The 14,457-nt window shown below is 39.7% G+C and overlaps 1 protein-coding gene across 1 annotated transcript in view; it reads left to right on the top strand.

The window, feature by feature from the left end:
* PIK3C2B (phosphatidylinositol-4-phosphate 3-kinase catalytic subunit type 2 beta) overlaps positions 1-14,457 on the top strand; it is a 71,502-nt gene that overhangs the window by 42,115 nt on the left and 14,930 nt on the right. The window contains exons 14-17 of the mRNA XM_015832158.1: positions 5,699-5,841; positions 10,210-10,398; positions 11,208-11,301; positions 13,128-13,222. Coding sequence (XP_015687644.1) covers positions 5,699-5,841; positions 10,210-10,398; positions 11,208-11,301; positions 13,128-13,222 — 521 coding nt within the window. The remainder of the gene's footprint in view (positions 1-5,698; positions 5,842-10,209; positions 10,399-11,207; positions 11,302-13,127; positions 13,223-14,457) is intronic.

Below are 14,457 nucleotides of genomic sequence, written 5' to 3' on the forward strand. Positions count from 1 at the left end.
GAACAAGGGAGTCCGTGGCAAAGAGGGAGGAGTGATGTTCAGTCCCCTTAGGTCTTTCAAAACCAGGTCAAACGGAGACACAAACAGGCCGCGAGATATCCTCTAGGCCGGGGCGGGCCAAGTCGAAGTCCAGGCCCAAACCCAGGCCCTTGCCCGGCCAAGGCCGCTGGAAAGGCCGCTGGAAAGGCCATAGAGATCGTCAAGGCTGCTGGGGAGGCTCTGTAGATGTCACACCTGTGACACAAACGTGCGCTTTCTCTTTTCTTTCTTTTCCATTTAACCAGACTGAACCACAGCAATGCGTGGCCAGGTACAGCTAGTCTTAAATAAATATCTCAAGGGTTGCCACATAGAAAAGGGAGTGGACGTCTGCACAGTATTGCCCTAGAAAGCAGGACCAGAACAAATGGCTTAATAGTAGCACAGGCTGCCAAATGAAGTGTGAGTTATCCATCAGGCAGAGAAGGATGAAGTTGCTTTAGGGCAGGAGTTTTCAAATATGATCAGCCTGCAAAATCTTATTTTTTAAAAAAATCTTACAGCTCCTGATCATGAAGCAAAGCTATAGAAAATTCGATGTGTTTGAATGAACTTTTTCCTCCTTTAGTTTATCATCAAGTCCTCTCAGAGCAGTTTGAAAAATCCTGCTCTGGGAGATCCTGCACTGAGTAGGGAGTTAGATCAGATGACCTTCATGGTCACTCCAACTCTATGATTCTTTGATTAATTTGCGTTCCTAGATGGCCATTTAAAAATTGTTACATTTTCAGTACAAAAAAAAGCATCTTAAGGCCATGAAGACTTGGTTATGCACCCAGATTGGGGCCCCAGGTATGTTAAGGACCCAATTGCTTACCTATATTAACATCCATGGTTAGAGTTCTAGTTGGTTCCATATATATTTGATTTGAATTGTTTTGTTTTGATGTTCCCAGAGTCACTTGTTGTGATAGTTAGAAATCTGTGATTAAAGTCCTTGATGCTAGTTCTGTCCTGAAGCTAAAACTTGGTATCCATAAACTTCAACGAATGTCTTTTCAAATAGCTAACTTTGCTCTGACAAACCTCAGATAAATTGCTGCCTCTACTAATCAGAGACACAGTCGTGTTATTCTCTTCTGGTGGATTTTTATTTAGGAAACCTAAGACCATTATTATTAAGTTACCCTTTAATACTCTTTCTTGTGAATACATGAGGGGGAAAAAATCAATACTGGAATATAAGACGCTCAATACAATTGTTTGCTCTTTCATAGAACTGTTTTCCTTTATGAGGGAGTGGCAGTGCTATTTCTTGGGTCTTGGTTCCATAAATCGTTCTGATTCTATAATAAAGTACAAGTCCTTGTAATTTATAACGCCTTATGTGATTCCTAATATTCATAATACTCAACAGCAACTATTTTTCCTTTTTGATTACTTTGTTGTCTCTTCCTCCTTTTCAACTCTAGTGAATATCTTTTCTTCTCTCTCCTCCCCTGTGTTCTTCTCACTGGTATTTATGAATAACATTTTGGCTATGAAATGAGATGGCAAGGTCTGCTACTTAGGGTGTGGACAAAAGGAATGGAAGGCAAGGTAGATGTTGTTAAAATGAAGACTTGGCAGACAGAGAGGGAATCCAGCTGGGCTGGTTTTGGAAAAAAAAATCTTCTCCCTTGGGCCATATCATATATCACACCACTGACTTGGAGTAAAAATGAGAGCATCTGACCTCACCCTTCTTCGCTCCATTTACTTCCCTTCCCTGCTGCTGCAATTCTCTGACCTGCTTATTCAGTATAGATTTATTTGGCCTGCAACCAAGCAGTTAATTTTACTTTTCCACAGTTACTTACAAATCCATTGCATTCCTCATGAATTAATGTATTGTTTTTATCAAAGCTGCTACTAGTGGTGTGTTGAGCATGAAATAAAAAAAAAAAGAATGCATTTGTGTGGGCATCATATCTTTATTCAGAATTGGATCTGGTTGCAACTTTCTAACCTACAAGAAACCTGATTGCATCTTCCATCTTTTATCTTCCTCAACTCAGAGGAAATACCTTATTAATCTATATAACAGCAAAAAGGCTTAGATTCCACAAGAATGTTAAGATTTTGGCAGACTGAGGCAACCCTAAAACACTGGCACTTAACTTCAATTTGATTTTCTAAGCAGTTGCAAAGATGAAGTGAGCAAAGAGCTAACTAAAGTGTCACTGACAGAAAACAAAGGGCAAATATGAAAGAATAAGGATGTGAGTTCAAATTTGAATCTACCCCATTGCAATTATTTTCCACCCTGATTACAATTGCAAAATGCATTACACTTTTTAGAGTAATGTAAATTCTTAATAGGGAAGAATGATCCAGAAGATCTACTGAATGTAAATCATGACTGACTGGCCAGAGTTTCATTGATAAAAATCACTTGTATTTACTCCAAACTAGATGTATAGAAACAAATGCAGTAGCAACGGTAGTGTTTTGCAATGATATTTGTGGGAGGTTTATGACCTTGCGCATTTTGAAGAAGTGAGTAGAACTCTCCATCATATAAACCCCACTAGGTATGGACTTACTAATTGGCCCCTCTTGGTTGGTTAGAATAGCCAAGGAGAGGACAATATAGCTAAGTTAGATCCTAGCTATAACTAATGCCTTCTGGCAGGAGGGTGATGTTCCAGTAGTCTTGAAAGAATAATCATATGGTAGTCCTATATCCTCCACCACCCTTTGAGAAGAAGATTGTCAAGAAAGTGTTGGAACAACTGTTAGAAAGGATTTTGGAAGAAGTAGATTGTCTGGACTCATGGCAGTTAGAATTCAGGGCATGGGATATGGGGCAGCACAAGAAAGATTATCTTCACTCGCTGTTTCAAAACTGTTGACCACAGTATCCTTCTGGAGCATTTCTGACGGTTGGAAGTGGGGGGCACCATAATGTGATGGTTCTTTTTCCAGAGTGGGCAGATCCAATAAGAGTGGGACATGTTGAGCCCTCAAATGCTCCAAAATGAGGTGTACTAGAGAGGTGCACTAGTCTTTCTCATACTGTTTTAATATTTACATAAAGTCATTGGAAGGTAACCTGTCAATTTGGGATGAAGTATCATCAATATGCTTTAATTTTTTGTATTCTGCTTAAGGTGCAGAGATTCAGTTGATTGTGGCAAGTTAAACATGTGTTTTAATGTGTGTGAGAGAGAAAGACGGAGGGAGAGATTGAGAGAAAAAGAAAGGAAAGAAAGAAAGAGAAAGAAAGAAAGAAAGAAAGAAAGAAAGATAAGACAATATCAAGTTATATAGTGCCACCTTGCATTGAATGGGAAATGTAATAGATGGCTTGGGCCAATGCTTGGAGACTCCAGTGTTGGAAAATGGGGGAAAAACTAAATCCCAATCCAAGCAAGGCAAGGGAGCTATTAATTGAGAAAGCTACTGACTCTAGAACAATACAATAAAAGAGCAAACTCATAATCTAGAGGTCCTCTTGGAATCATAGCTCTTGCTAGAGGAGCTGTTGAAGGCAGAGGCCAGGAAAGCCTTTGACCAACTTCATCTGATATTCCAGTTGCAGCCTTTCCGAGAACAGGACAAACTGAAAATTTTCACTCATATCCTTGTTACCTTTTGCTTAGATTGCTGTATTTTGCTTAGATTGCTGTATTTTGAAGTTTGAAGACTACTCAGACGCTTCATTTGGTGCAAAATGAAGCTACGTGTGTGCTTACTGGTCGATCTCAACCTTGCCTTGCCACATAACATTTACTGTAGGAGCTGGATTAGTTACCAGGTTATTTCCAAGTGTGTTTTCCATCTGTGGCTTAGATCCTTGGCATTTTGGAGATCACCAGTCCCAGGTAAATTCAGTTTATCCAATCCAGATAAATAATACTGAAGTAACCAACCCAACAGAAAGTACAGTGGGATAAGACACAGAAGTGAGCATTCTCAGTGGGGACATTCTCATCCTCTGGAAGAGTCTATCCACAAGGTAATGGGGGCTGCTATTCTCCTGGCCATCTGGAGACATATCAGGATAATTTTCCTGGAAGATCTTTGAGATTGAATACCTTGAGCCAATGCTGGAACGTGAGAATTGTTTAATGTGTTGTTGCATATTGTTAGAATGCAGTTATTGAAGTGATGTGTTATGTAAATGCATGAATATTCAGATTTCATATTTATAGCTGGTTGTAATTCTTTCTTCAACATTCTAAACTAGCATTAACTAATTATTAGACTGTAGGAGAAAAGGGGAGGATTGAAGTTAAAATTTACTTTTGACTTTCTAGTGAAATTGCAAAGACTCAAAATAGGGATTCTAATCCAAAGGTTAATCGTTCTCTTAGCCACAGTACTACATTAGTTTTCCAAAATAACTTGACCATTCTGGGGCCTTCTTAATAAATAGGACCATATATTTAAACCCTAAATTATTTATTTAGTCTGCTTGCCTGTCTAACAGACTATTTTATATTTCACCTATTTATGTATAAGAAATCATGAAGATGAGATGTCTCTCTAGCAGATTTTTTATGCCTCGTATCTGCAGGAAGACTGGGCACAAGGAACAACTGCACATTTGTGGTCAGTTAGATTAGCATTTACTGTGGAGACAGGTCTGTTGGTGTACTCAGTGCTGAATAATACATTCCTTTTGCATATGGTGTGATGTGTGTTGCTAGATTAGTGGTTGTGCCAAATGCAGAGTGCAGATTAAACTTGGCAAATCAATACTCATCTAGTTTTGTGCTAATATGGTGAATCACCGTTTGAATGCATGGTGTCTGGTTGCACAGTCATTTGATTCAGTGTTTGCAGTTTCCCTAGTAACATTAGTGTGGTCAGGCTAAAAGGATGGGTGGTTTGGCTTTAAGCCTTTCTTTGATTCTTCTTCCTGGTTTATTCTTTGGTGTTCCTAGTCATCAAGCAGCTCCCAAAAACTGGAAACTGGGGTAGCTTGGCTTTACATTAATCCTATAAAGTTAATCCAACTAAATCACTTTTGCCCCTGTCTTTCTTGTTTTGAAGCAAGTTTACTTTTAAAAGCACAAAATATGAGAGAAGGACAAGTATAAAACCGCTAAAGTAATGGTCTGATTTAAAATGGATTAAGTGGAAATACATACTGCTACATCTTGACTCCTATTACTAGAAAGGGGCTACGTACTTGTTAACTATTTTTACCAGAGACAATCTATAAGATGGGTTAGATCCAGAAATACAGTGCATAATGTAACTCAGGTCGATATACTGACCTGTACATTATACCTTCTGAAATGAATCATTAATGAACAAACTTGCATATTTTGGTAAGGAAGAGACCGGGGAAATGGAAAAACAGTAACATATTGCTTCAATTACAAGAGACCTTTTTCAGAATTTATTTCTAATTCTGTAGATGTTCATACTACATAGATATAGGGATAAATTAAGCAAGGTGAATAATTTAAGCTTCTAATTTTTCCCCTTTTCTGTGAGATGTGTTACCATCTCTGTGCTATCTAAATTGACATTCAGATTGGTAATATTCTAATACAACTAGAGAAAGCTAAGATGCTTTCAGGCTAGCTTCATGAAGTGATATGGGAAAAGATTGCTTGCAGTTAGGTTGCCTTATAATTCAAGTGCATACATTTCTAATATCAAAAAACCATTTTTGGATACTGATCAAGTCTCTGTCCTATTCTCCTCTCTCTTTCTCTTGCAGATTGACTTTCCCAGCTCATCGTTTGAAATTAAGTTTACCAGCCCACCAGCAGCAGAATTCAGTCCTAAGTACAACTTCAACAGTCTCTTTGAGGGAGACCAGCGGAAACTAAAGGAGGTTATGCAGAAGGAATCACTTTATTGGTGAGAGGATGGGTTCTGATCCTGATCCATGTCCACCCAGGCTGTTGATGAAAGACAGTCTGAAATATTCATATTTTTGAGTAAACCAGATGACCTCAGAGAAGGATGGTTGAGTGGAAAACTGCCACTCCAGCATAAGTCCTGCCTCCTTACCCAGAAGCATCCATTCTCTGTTCAGAAGGAAGTGGCAAGCAAGTGCTATCCACCTTCCTGTGCAAGAAGTGGCTTCAACTGCCCTTTGTTTTTGCCAATAAAAAAACACAGGTGCCAAGTAATTTTTAATAAAATGTGTTATAGTAGTTAGAAAAGTTGCTGCCAAATCCCTTCAAAAATTTTTGCTACCATAGGCTAACATGAGGCCAAACTCTTAAGCTCCTCATTTTACCTCGGAAACCCTTCTCCCCAAAAATAGATCTTGAAACATAGCTCAGAAGATGCCATCAGGCAGCTAAAATTGCACATTTCTCCTTAAGACAATGTGTCCATCTTGCTGTTAACATGTTTCCCTTTTCTGTCTAGAATTACTAAACAAGGCTAGTTAGCTATTTAGGTGGTTTGTGTTTCTCTTCACAGTTAGCCTCAGATATTATGGGAACAGTGGGGCACAGTTTTGTATGTTTCAGCCTTCTCAACCTGCAGAACTCCATACATTTTGATCTAGAATTATCACCGTCTTCAGCAAGCACAGCCAACAAGGACGTTTATCTGCAAACCAGCATTCAGAAGCATGCAGAGTTGAATGGGTTCCATTCTTTCACTAAGTATGCTTCCTTTCCACAAAATATCTGTTCAAGAAATCACTTCTTCCACCTGCCAACTTTGGTTTCAGTGGAACTAATCAGCCCTTCTTAGTTTTATAGCATCTTTTTCCCTATAGGTAGGAAGATCAGGTGACATGAACTGCCCACGGGACTACTGTTTTTACTTTACCCAAAAGCATGTTGTGCATTCAATTGGATCAGGCAGCAAGGGAGTTAATCCCATTCATTTTTTTTTCAGGGTGCATACTTTGGGAAAGAAACACCCATTAACAGGAAATCCAGACTTGGGCCATCAGTTGTCCCCTTTCATTCATGGAAGGAGGAAGATTATGATATATGTATATGTTGAGGCAATGATTTACAGAGTAACATAAGGTAAAAAGAGAAGTTTCCTATCCTGAGAAACATCTACGCTAAAAGCCCACAGTAAGAGTTCAAAAGGATAAAAGTGCAACAGAATTAAATTAAAAACTATCTATGAACCTATGCCAGTGATGGTGAACCTTTTGGGCTTGATGTGTCAAAAATTAAGACAATGCTTACCTTGAATTTGCTCATGTATCATACACCTCACCACCCAAAACCAAAGAGGTCTCTGTGGACTTTTTCTCCTCTGGACTCTCCTCTCCAGACTCTCTGGAAGTCACAAGAGAGGGCCCTGCTCTTTTGAGCCTCAGAAAATCATGTGGTTGGATGCCTCAGAAACTAGGTAAGAGCAAGTCCCTCTCACATGTGTTTCAGACTGCCTGGAGATCTGGTGTGCCAACAAAAATTTCATAGGCTCACCATTACTGGCCTATGTTCTGGTTTCATCAATCAGCAATGGAATTTGAAGAGAAGATTTTCAATATGGTGCCCTCCATATGTTTTGGAATTACAATTCTTGGAATTTCCAACCTTATTTTCAGTTATTTTGAGTTTTCAGTTATTGAGCATGGTGGCTGGGAATTCTGGGAATTGCAGTCTGAACATACTTGGAATTCCCCAGCTTGGGCCAATTTATAATCGTAGCCTTGAGTTATAGTCTCTGCACACATTTCTAACTTTTTTGCTTGTGGTGTGCTCTGTAGGTTTGGATGCTCTAGTGTTGCTCTATATTTAAAGGACCCTTCTTCTAAAAATTCCATTATTCCTTTACATGTTATTATTTTTATTACAACACACAATATTCTTCTTCTGTGGAACTTGTCTCTTAAAATGAGGTGAACCTGTAACAAGGGAGTTTTGTAATTAAAGGCAACAAGCCCTTCAAAGTTTAATAGCTCTGTGCCTCTTCATGTTAGACAGTCTGGTGCTGCAATTACATTTTTATTACTTCCCCTACCACCACCATTATCATAAATCAGGTTGGGGGGAGCAAGGGGGAAACAAGACTTAGAACAGTGGAAATTCAGTAGACGGAGTATTGTCTGCGCTATAAAAACTGAGTAAATGGAGGAGGCTATTATAGAGATAAGGGGTAGATTGGAAGCAACTACAGTCCCTGTTTCTCTAAGCTGTTAACTGAAATATCTTTTGGAAAGATTGTATTTATGCTAGGTGGTATGATCATATCCATTAATTTTTTACTATCTCCATAAATTTTTGCCACTATACTTGCAATGTCTCTATATTTTAAGTGGAAGCAATTGTTCAGTGGTGTAATGTGGACAAACTAGCCTTTCCTGATATTGCGCAGGAGGCAATCGAACATAATTTCCTGTCTGCTCTGGGTCATTGCTAGGGTGGGAGTTTCTCATGGGTGGGCAACAATTTCACTCTCCATCTTTGTTCTGGCCCCAGTGAATTAATTTCCTGGACACAACTAAAGAACACTTGTGGGAACAGAGCTAGCATTATTATATGTGGTTGCCCTTCCTATCTAGCCTTGCCAAGGCCTCTACAAGCTGCTTCCCCTCTTTTTCAAGTAACAATGCAGTTGGGTTGAAATAGATGGATCTGGATCCTAACCACAGCCTATTCTAACCATGAACTCCCTCCAGAGTTTCCCTGCCTTTACAGCACAGAAAGGCTGGAAAACAGTCTCCACCCCAGGAAACTGTTTCCATGAGTTTCAGTTGGAATGTGTTGAGAGAGATGGCCTTTCCCTCACTGCTGAATAGCCACTGGTCAGAGTGGCTGTTTAAGCTTCGGTCCCTTCCCCCAAAGGAGGTCACCGATTTCAATAAAATGTGCATATACTAGTTGATATGCAGGGATGCAGAGATAGAAGCCATTATTTTAATTACAAAATGCATAAAATGTATCAGTCCATAAGTACTGCTTTCAGTGGGATTTGATTTGGGCCATATAAAAAATATCTACGAGCACTGGCAGAACATGTTTTCATCTTCACTAAGTACAAACCATTGCCAGTCACCTAAAATGAGGATGAACAGATCTTCTGAGATACAATCTCCTGCAGGTTTTGAGTAATCCTGACCTTCATACAGGAAATGTAACCTATGTTACTCCATTCAAAAGCATGTTGTTGAACTGTCAGCATGAAATTGTGGAAAGCACAAGGCAGAGTTGTATGCAAGACCAGAGATTGTTCACTCTATGGAATGACCCCCATTACATGTAGTCCTCAACTTAGAACCACAATTGGGAGAAAAATTTCCATTATAAGTTGTTGTAGTCATAAATTGAGTCAAACCTATTTTACAACAATTTTTACGGCGGTCAGTAAGTGAATCACATGGTTGTTAAGCGAATCCAGATTTCTTGAAGGCATTTTTTTTTGCCAGAAATCTTCAAAAAAAAAAAAAAAGGTTGCAAATCATCATCGAGTGACTGCAGGATACTGCAACCGGTTAGTTGCCAACTGGTAACTTTGGGATTGGGATCACACGACACTCCTGCAATTAGTGTAAGTACAGGTAGTAAGTCACTTTTTTGAAGGACATCACAAATTTGAACCTTTGTTAAACAAATGGGTGGTAAGTCGAGGACTCCCTGTACTTGGAAGCAGCGTCTTCGTGAACTTTGTACATAATGTGATTGACTGCAGCTTTTTTCTTCAGCAGCCCTTTGGGAAGACTGTCCTTTTAATCCCATTAGATAGGAGAGGGAGTTGCTTCATGGTCTCTCATTAGCCATCTGATCCTGTCTTTTTTCTTGGAGAGAAAATGATTTGGCTGCTAATTGAAATAGAATAGGATATTTCCACATGAATTTGCTGCTCTCTGGTGGTTACACATGGCAACATCTTTGTGATCCTGTGTGAACCAATCTCACAGTATTTTTCTGCAAATAAAAATTGTATGATCAAATGGCATAAGGGCTTTATATATAGTCTTTTGGTAGCATATAACATTAAGATCACCTACAATGCATGTCACATTTTCTCAGTATGATGCAGAGATTAAAAAAAATAAGCCAATCCCTTCTCACACATTCATAATCTAATAAATGTGATGGAGAAGAGAAGAGAATGGGGTAGCAACACAATACAAAAACAGTTATTGAAGTTGTAGGAGCCAACAGTCTAATCTTGACAGGTGAGTCTGTGTGCTTTTAATCTAAAAGCAAACCAAATATTCATTTTGTCCATCAGACAATGTCTAATTGCATAGTTGTGAAAAAATTCATTATTTGCTTCTCATGTGTCTTTCTCTTATGCCAGGCTAACTGATGCAGACAAAAAGAGATTATGGGAGAAGCGTTATTACTGCCATTCTGAGCCGGGTTCGCTGCCTCTGCTGCTTGCTAGTGCCCCAAGCTGGGAGTGGGCTTGCTTGCCTGACATCTATGCCCTGTTGAAACAATGGACATACATGAATCATCAAGATGCCCTTGGACTCTTACATGCAGCGTAAGTAAGAAATGTTGAAAGTGCACAGTGAACAAATAGGGCGATCCTTGTTCACACTGCATTTTGATTAGTGAGATCTTCCACCCTTGATTTTCCACCCATCTCCTCAATGCTGGCAGTTGGATTAATTTGTTCTATACTACTTCCTTAAGCTGAATCCTACCTTAATTCATTTATAGTAAAATGTATTGAACTGAGTGGAATAGGTGATGAATAAATGTACAAGGTCTGGTTATCCACGGGACTGTCTGGCTCTTGTCATTTCTGCCCGTTATAGGATCTGATGGAGTTGGCATGCTCTAGATTCCATCAATTAAACAGTGCCATCTGATAGGAACCCAGGAAGTTGCACTACAATCTGTGTAGTGTCTGCCCTCTCGAATGAACCCCCCCCCCAGAACATAGCACCTTGACCTTATTCAAACAAGCCCTTAAAAGCTAGCTCATCACCAGGATTAGAGTAAATGGTGGGCCCCTTGTGTAGATGGTTGATTTGAGAATTTTGTATTATTTTTCTGGATAGTTGATTTTTGTATTGCTTACATATTACTATTTTTAAATTACGTACTACAGTATAGGCTACAGCAGAGGAATCCCATCTTCTTGGTTGTGAGATTGTGAAAGCATGTTGTGGTTGCAATAACAGCTCTGAGGGGAGGGTCTTCATGAAATAGTTGCCATGGTGGCACAGATTGCTGTAGGAGATGGTATCATATTGGAGGTTCAGTGGGTTATAGATATTGTTGAAAATGATTCTCAGTTTGGGGCTTGGACATTTGTTATAAACTCTCTTACTGATATGGCTACAGGTTCCCAGATCAGGAAGTGAGAAGGACGGCTGTACAGTGGATTGATTCCATAACTGATGCTGAGCTATTAGATTATCTGCCCCAGTTGGTACAGGTGAGTCGATGTGCTTATTGAAAGAAGTGCCGTGGCTTTAGCTGGCAAATTATTGCTATCAATTTGAGAACATGCCTACGAATGGCTTGTAACTCAATACAGGGTTATGTTTAGCAAGGAAATTCCTATGCTAGAGTCTTTTTGTTCTCATAGGGTAGCATTTCTCTAAATGATTAGGAATGTCATAGCTTCCAAAATTTTCAGGATGGTTGCTATGCTGAGAAATCAGTTGTAATAAGCTTATTTTGACTAAATAAGTCAGCTAAAAACCAGATATTTTTATAAGTAGATATTTTTATTAGTAGATCAGGGGTGTCAAACTCGATTTCATTGAGGGCCGCATCAACATTGTGGTTGCCCTCGGGGGGAGTGTGGCCGACTGGGTGGACATGGCCAGAGTGGTCATGGCTGACTGAGTGGGCATGGCCGGGGTGGGCATGTCCACCTCGACGTTGCTCGCGTCACAGCACCTGTGGGGGCCGGGCAGGGTTTGTGGAGCAGTGGGCGGGAAGCTCATCCTGCAGAGTGAGGTGAGGCAAGGCGGGGCAGAGCAGGGTTGCTGCCACCATGGGGCGAGGCAAGGTGAGGCGGGCGGGGTGACTGCTGCCGGACACCATCGGCCCCCACTGGTCATCTTGGCCCACTCGACGTGGGGAGTGCATTCCCCTCGTACACCCAATGTACTGCCAGCAGCTTGACCAGCGGCGACCTGCTCTCCAACCGCAAGCAAAAATAGGATGGAATAGGCACGTCTGGCAGTCCACATCATGTGCCCCCCCTGACTCTGCCTGCTGCCAGTGCCGTGCCTACTGCTGGAGGGCTGGCCTAGTGGTCGCAGCAAGCTGTGGAGCCTGCTGTGCGTATGCCTGGGTGGGCCGGTCCCTTGCTGTCTTTGGGGCAGCCCTGCAGGCCAATATCTGACCCACGGGTCTTGTGTTTGACATGTCTGAAGTAGGTCATATCTTTCAGATCATACTTTTATATTCTGCACTGAATTCAGAACACATTTTGTTTGGGGCTTTTGCTTTCATAGTTAATAGTTTTCAGTTTCCTTCTTCCATGCTCTGGCACAGAATGGGCAAGTTCACAAGTAGCCCTCATTTTGCAGTGCCAGATCATTCCTAACAAAGGTCAGCAGTGAAATAGAAAAATTTAGCTTCACGGGTTTATTTTTACTTTTGAGGCTGGAATAAGATAGGTGGGGAGATATTATGCCTCTGCAAGATAAACTATATTGATTTCTACTCTGACCTCCTCCAAGGCTGTGATAGATTAAAAAAAACACGTTCAGTTCTCCCCAGCTGGAAAGATCTTGAGAACATTTCCTCTCCGCCCCTGCAGCCAAAATAGATTTTAAAAATTAAAATAAAATAAAGCTTCTTTCCACTAAGAAGCGATTGTCTTCTGTATGGTACATCTGGATGTACCATATTCCCACAGCTATAATACAGATTGGATTTATTCCTCCTACAGTTGTTAAAATGACAAAGGTAGTCTCTGTGTGAGTATGTATGTATAAATATTTTTTTCTTTTTACTGTGCTGTAACAACTCTGGTTGTATAGTCATAAAGGTGCTATCATGTTTTAAGTGTCCCCTCTTTTTAAGTGTAAAGAGTAAAGTAGTAATAGCATTACATTTATGGATGTTTATGAGTGTCTCCTTGGGGACTTTCCAAGCAATTTATTGGGGAAAGCAATTTGTATTTTCTTGCATTGTGCATCACTGCCATATTTTTCTGTTTCCATGCTTCTGTAGCTTACTGCAGATTTTATAGCTTGTATCTCATTTTTTTTCCTAAGAAACCAATTTGTTTTCTTTTTCTAGGCTCTCAAGTATGAATGCTACTTGGACAGTCCCTTGGTGCGGTTTCTTATGAAACGAGCCATCTGTGATCTAAGGATCACCCACTATTTTTTCTGGTAATATTTCTGGTGGGCATAATGAGGGTATACGGAAAGAATGAGACACATAAGAGAATAACTGCTGCTAGGAAAAAAGGAGACTCTAATTGCATTGTTGCTAGTAGACTACAATGTTGTTCCATACTACTTTTTTATCCCTTAACGGATATTGCCCACTAATTATTAGGCTTAGTTCTTTGGTAAGATTTTTATCTATATATATAATACATAGGGATGTTTCATATAATTCCTGTTCTGTGGATTTCTTGATGGTCTTTGAATTTGGTTATTTACTTGCAAACATTTTATTACCCAAGTAGGTCATATCAGTATGAGTGATGATGAGGCATGTTATAGTTTGCCCTGATAATTTGGAGAGGGGCGTAGTATCTACAACCCTAAACCATGAAAAATAGCAGAACAAATTACTGTATGTAAACAGGCAACAAACAGACAACAAACCTCATGCAGACTTACAAGTTCGTTAGTGACTGAAGTTACAATGGCACTGAAAAAAGTGACTTATGACTTTTTCACATGACCATTGCAGTATTTTCCTGGTCATGTGATCAAAATTCAGACACTTGGCAACTGAGTCATATTTATGATGGTTGCAGTGTCCCAAGGTCATGTGACTACTTTTTGCGACCTTATGACAAACAAGTGGGGAAGCCAGATTCACTTAACAACTGTGTTACTAACTTAACAACAGCAGTGATTCACTTAACAACTGTCTTCATGAAAGCAAAGTTGATGACCATAGCAAAGGCCAAAGGACCTTGAGTAAATTGCTTCTTCAGAATCTCTACAGAGAAGGAAAGAACAGAAGACCACCCACATGTGCTCCAGATGCTGATCCTTGCAAGGAGAACAGGACATGGTTTATAGGCAATTTCACTTGGAACCTGCCTATTAACCATTTTAAAGTTATGAGAGATCTTCAAAATGACAAGTTTAAAAAGTCACCAAATGATTTAACTTGATCTCTGAACAAAGAAAAATTAATTGCAAGCTGAAGATCAGAAAGAATTTGAAATAAATAGCAAAAAGCTAAGTAAGTTTTTGAACTAAGAAAGTTAAAAAACAGTTAAGGCTCCAGTTAAATTTGAAATACTGAGTTTTGCTATAATATTTTGGAATTAACTACCGTATAAAAAATAATTGGCTTTTCTTGGAAGCTAGAATTTAGTAGCTATAGTATCAATAGTGTCAGTAATAATGTCTGATTATATGGATAGATTATGTCCAAAACA

This window comes from Protobothrops mucrosquamatus, unplaced genomic scaffold (genome assembly GCF_001527695.2).
Source record: "Protobothrops mucrosquamatus isolate PMUCROS unplaced genomic scaffold, P.Mucros_1.0 scaffold_310, whole genome shotgun sequence".
NCBI lineage: Eukaryota > Metazoa > Chordata > Lepidosauria > Squamata > Viperidae > Protobothrops > Protobothrops mucrosquamatus.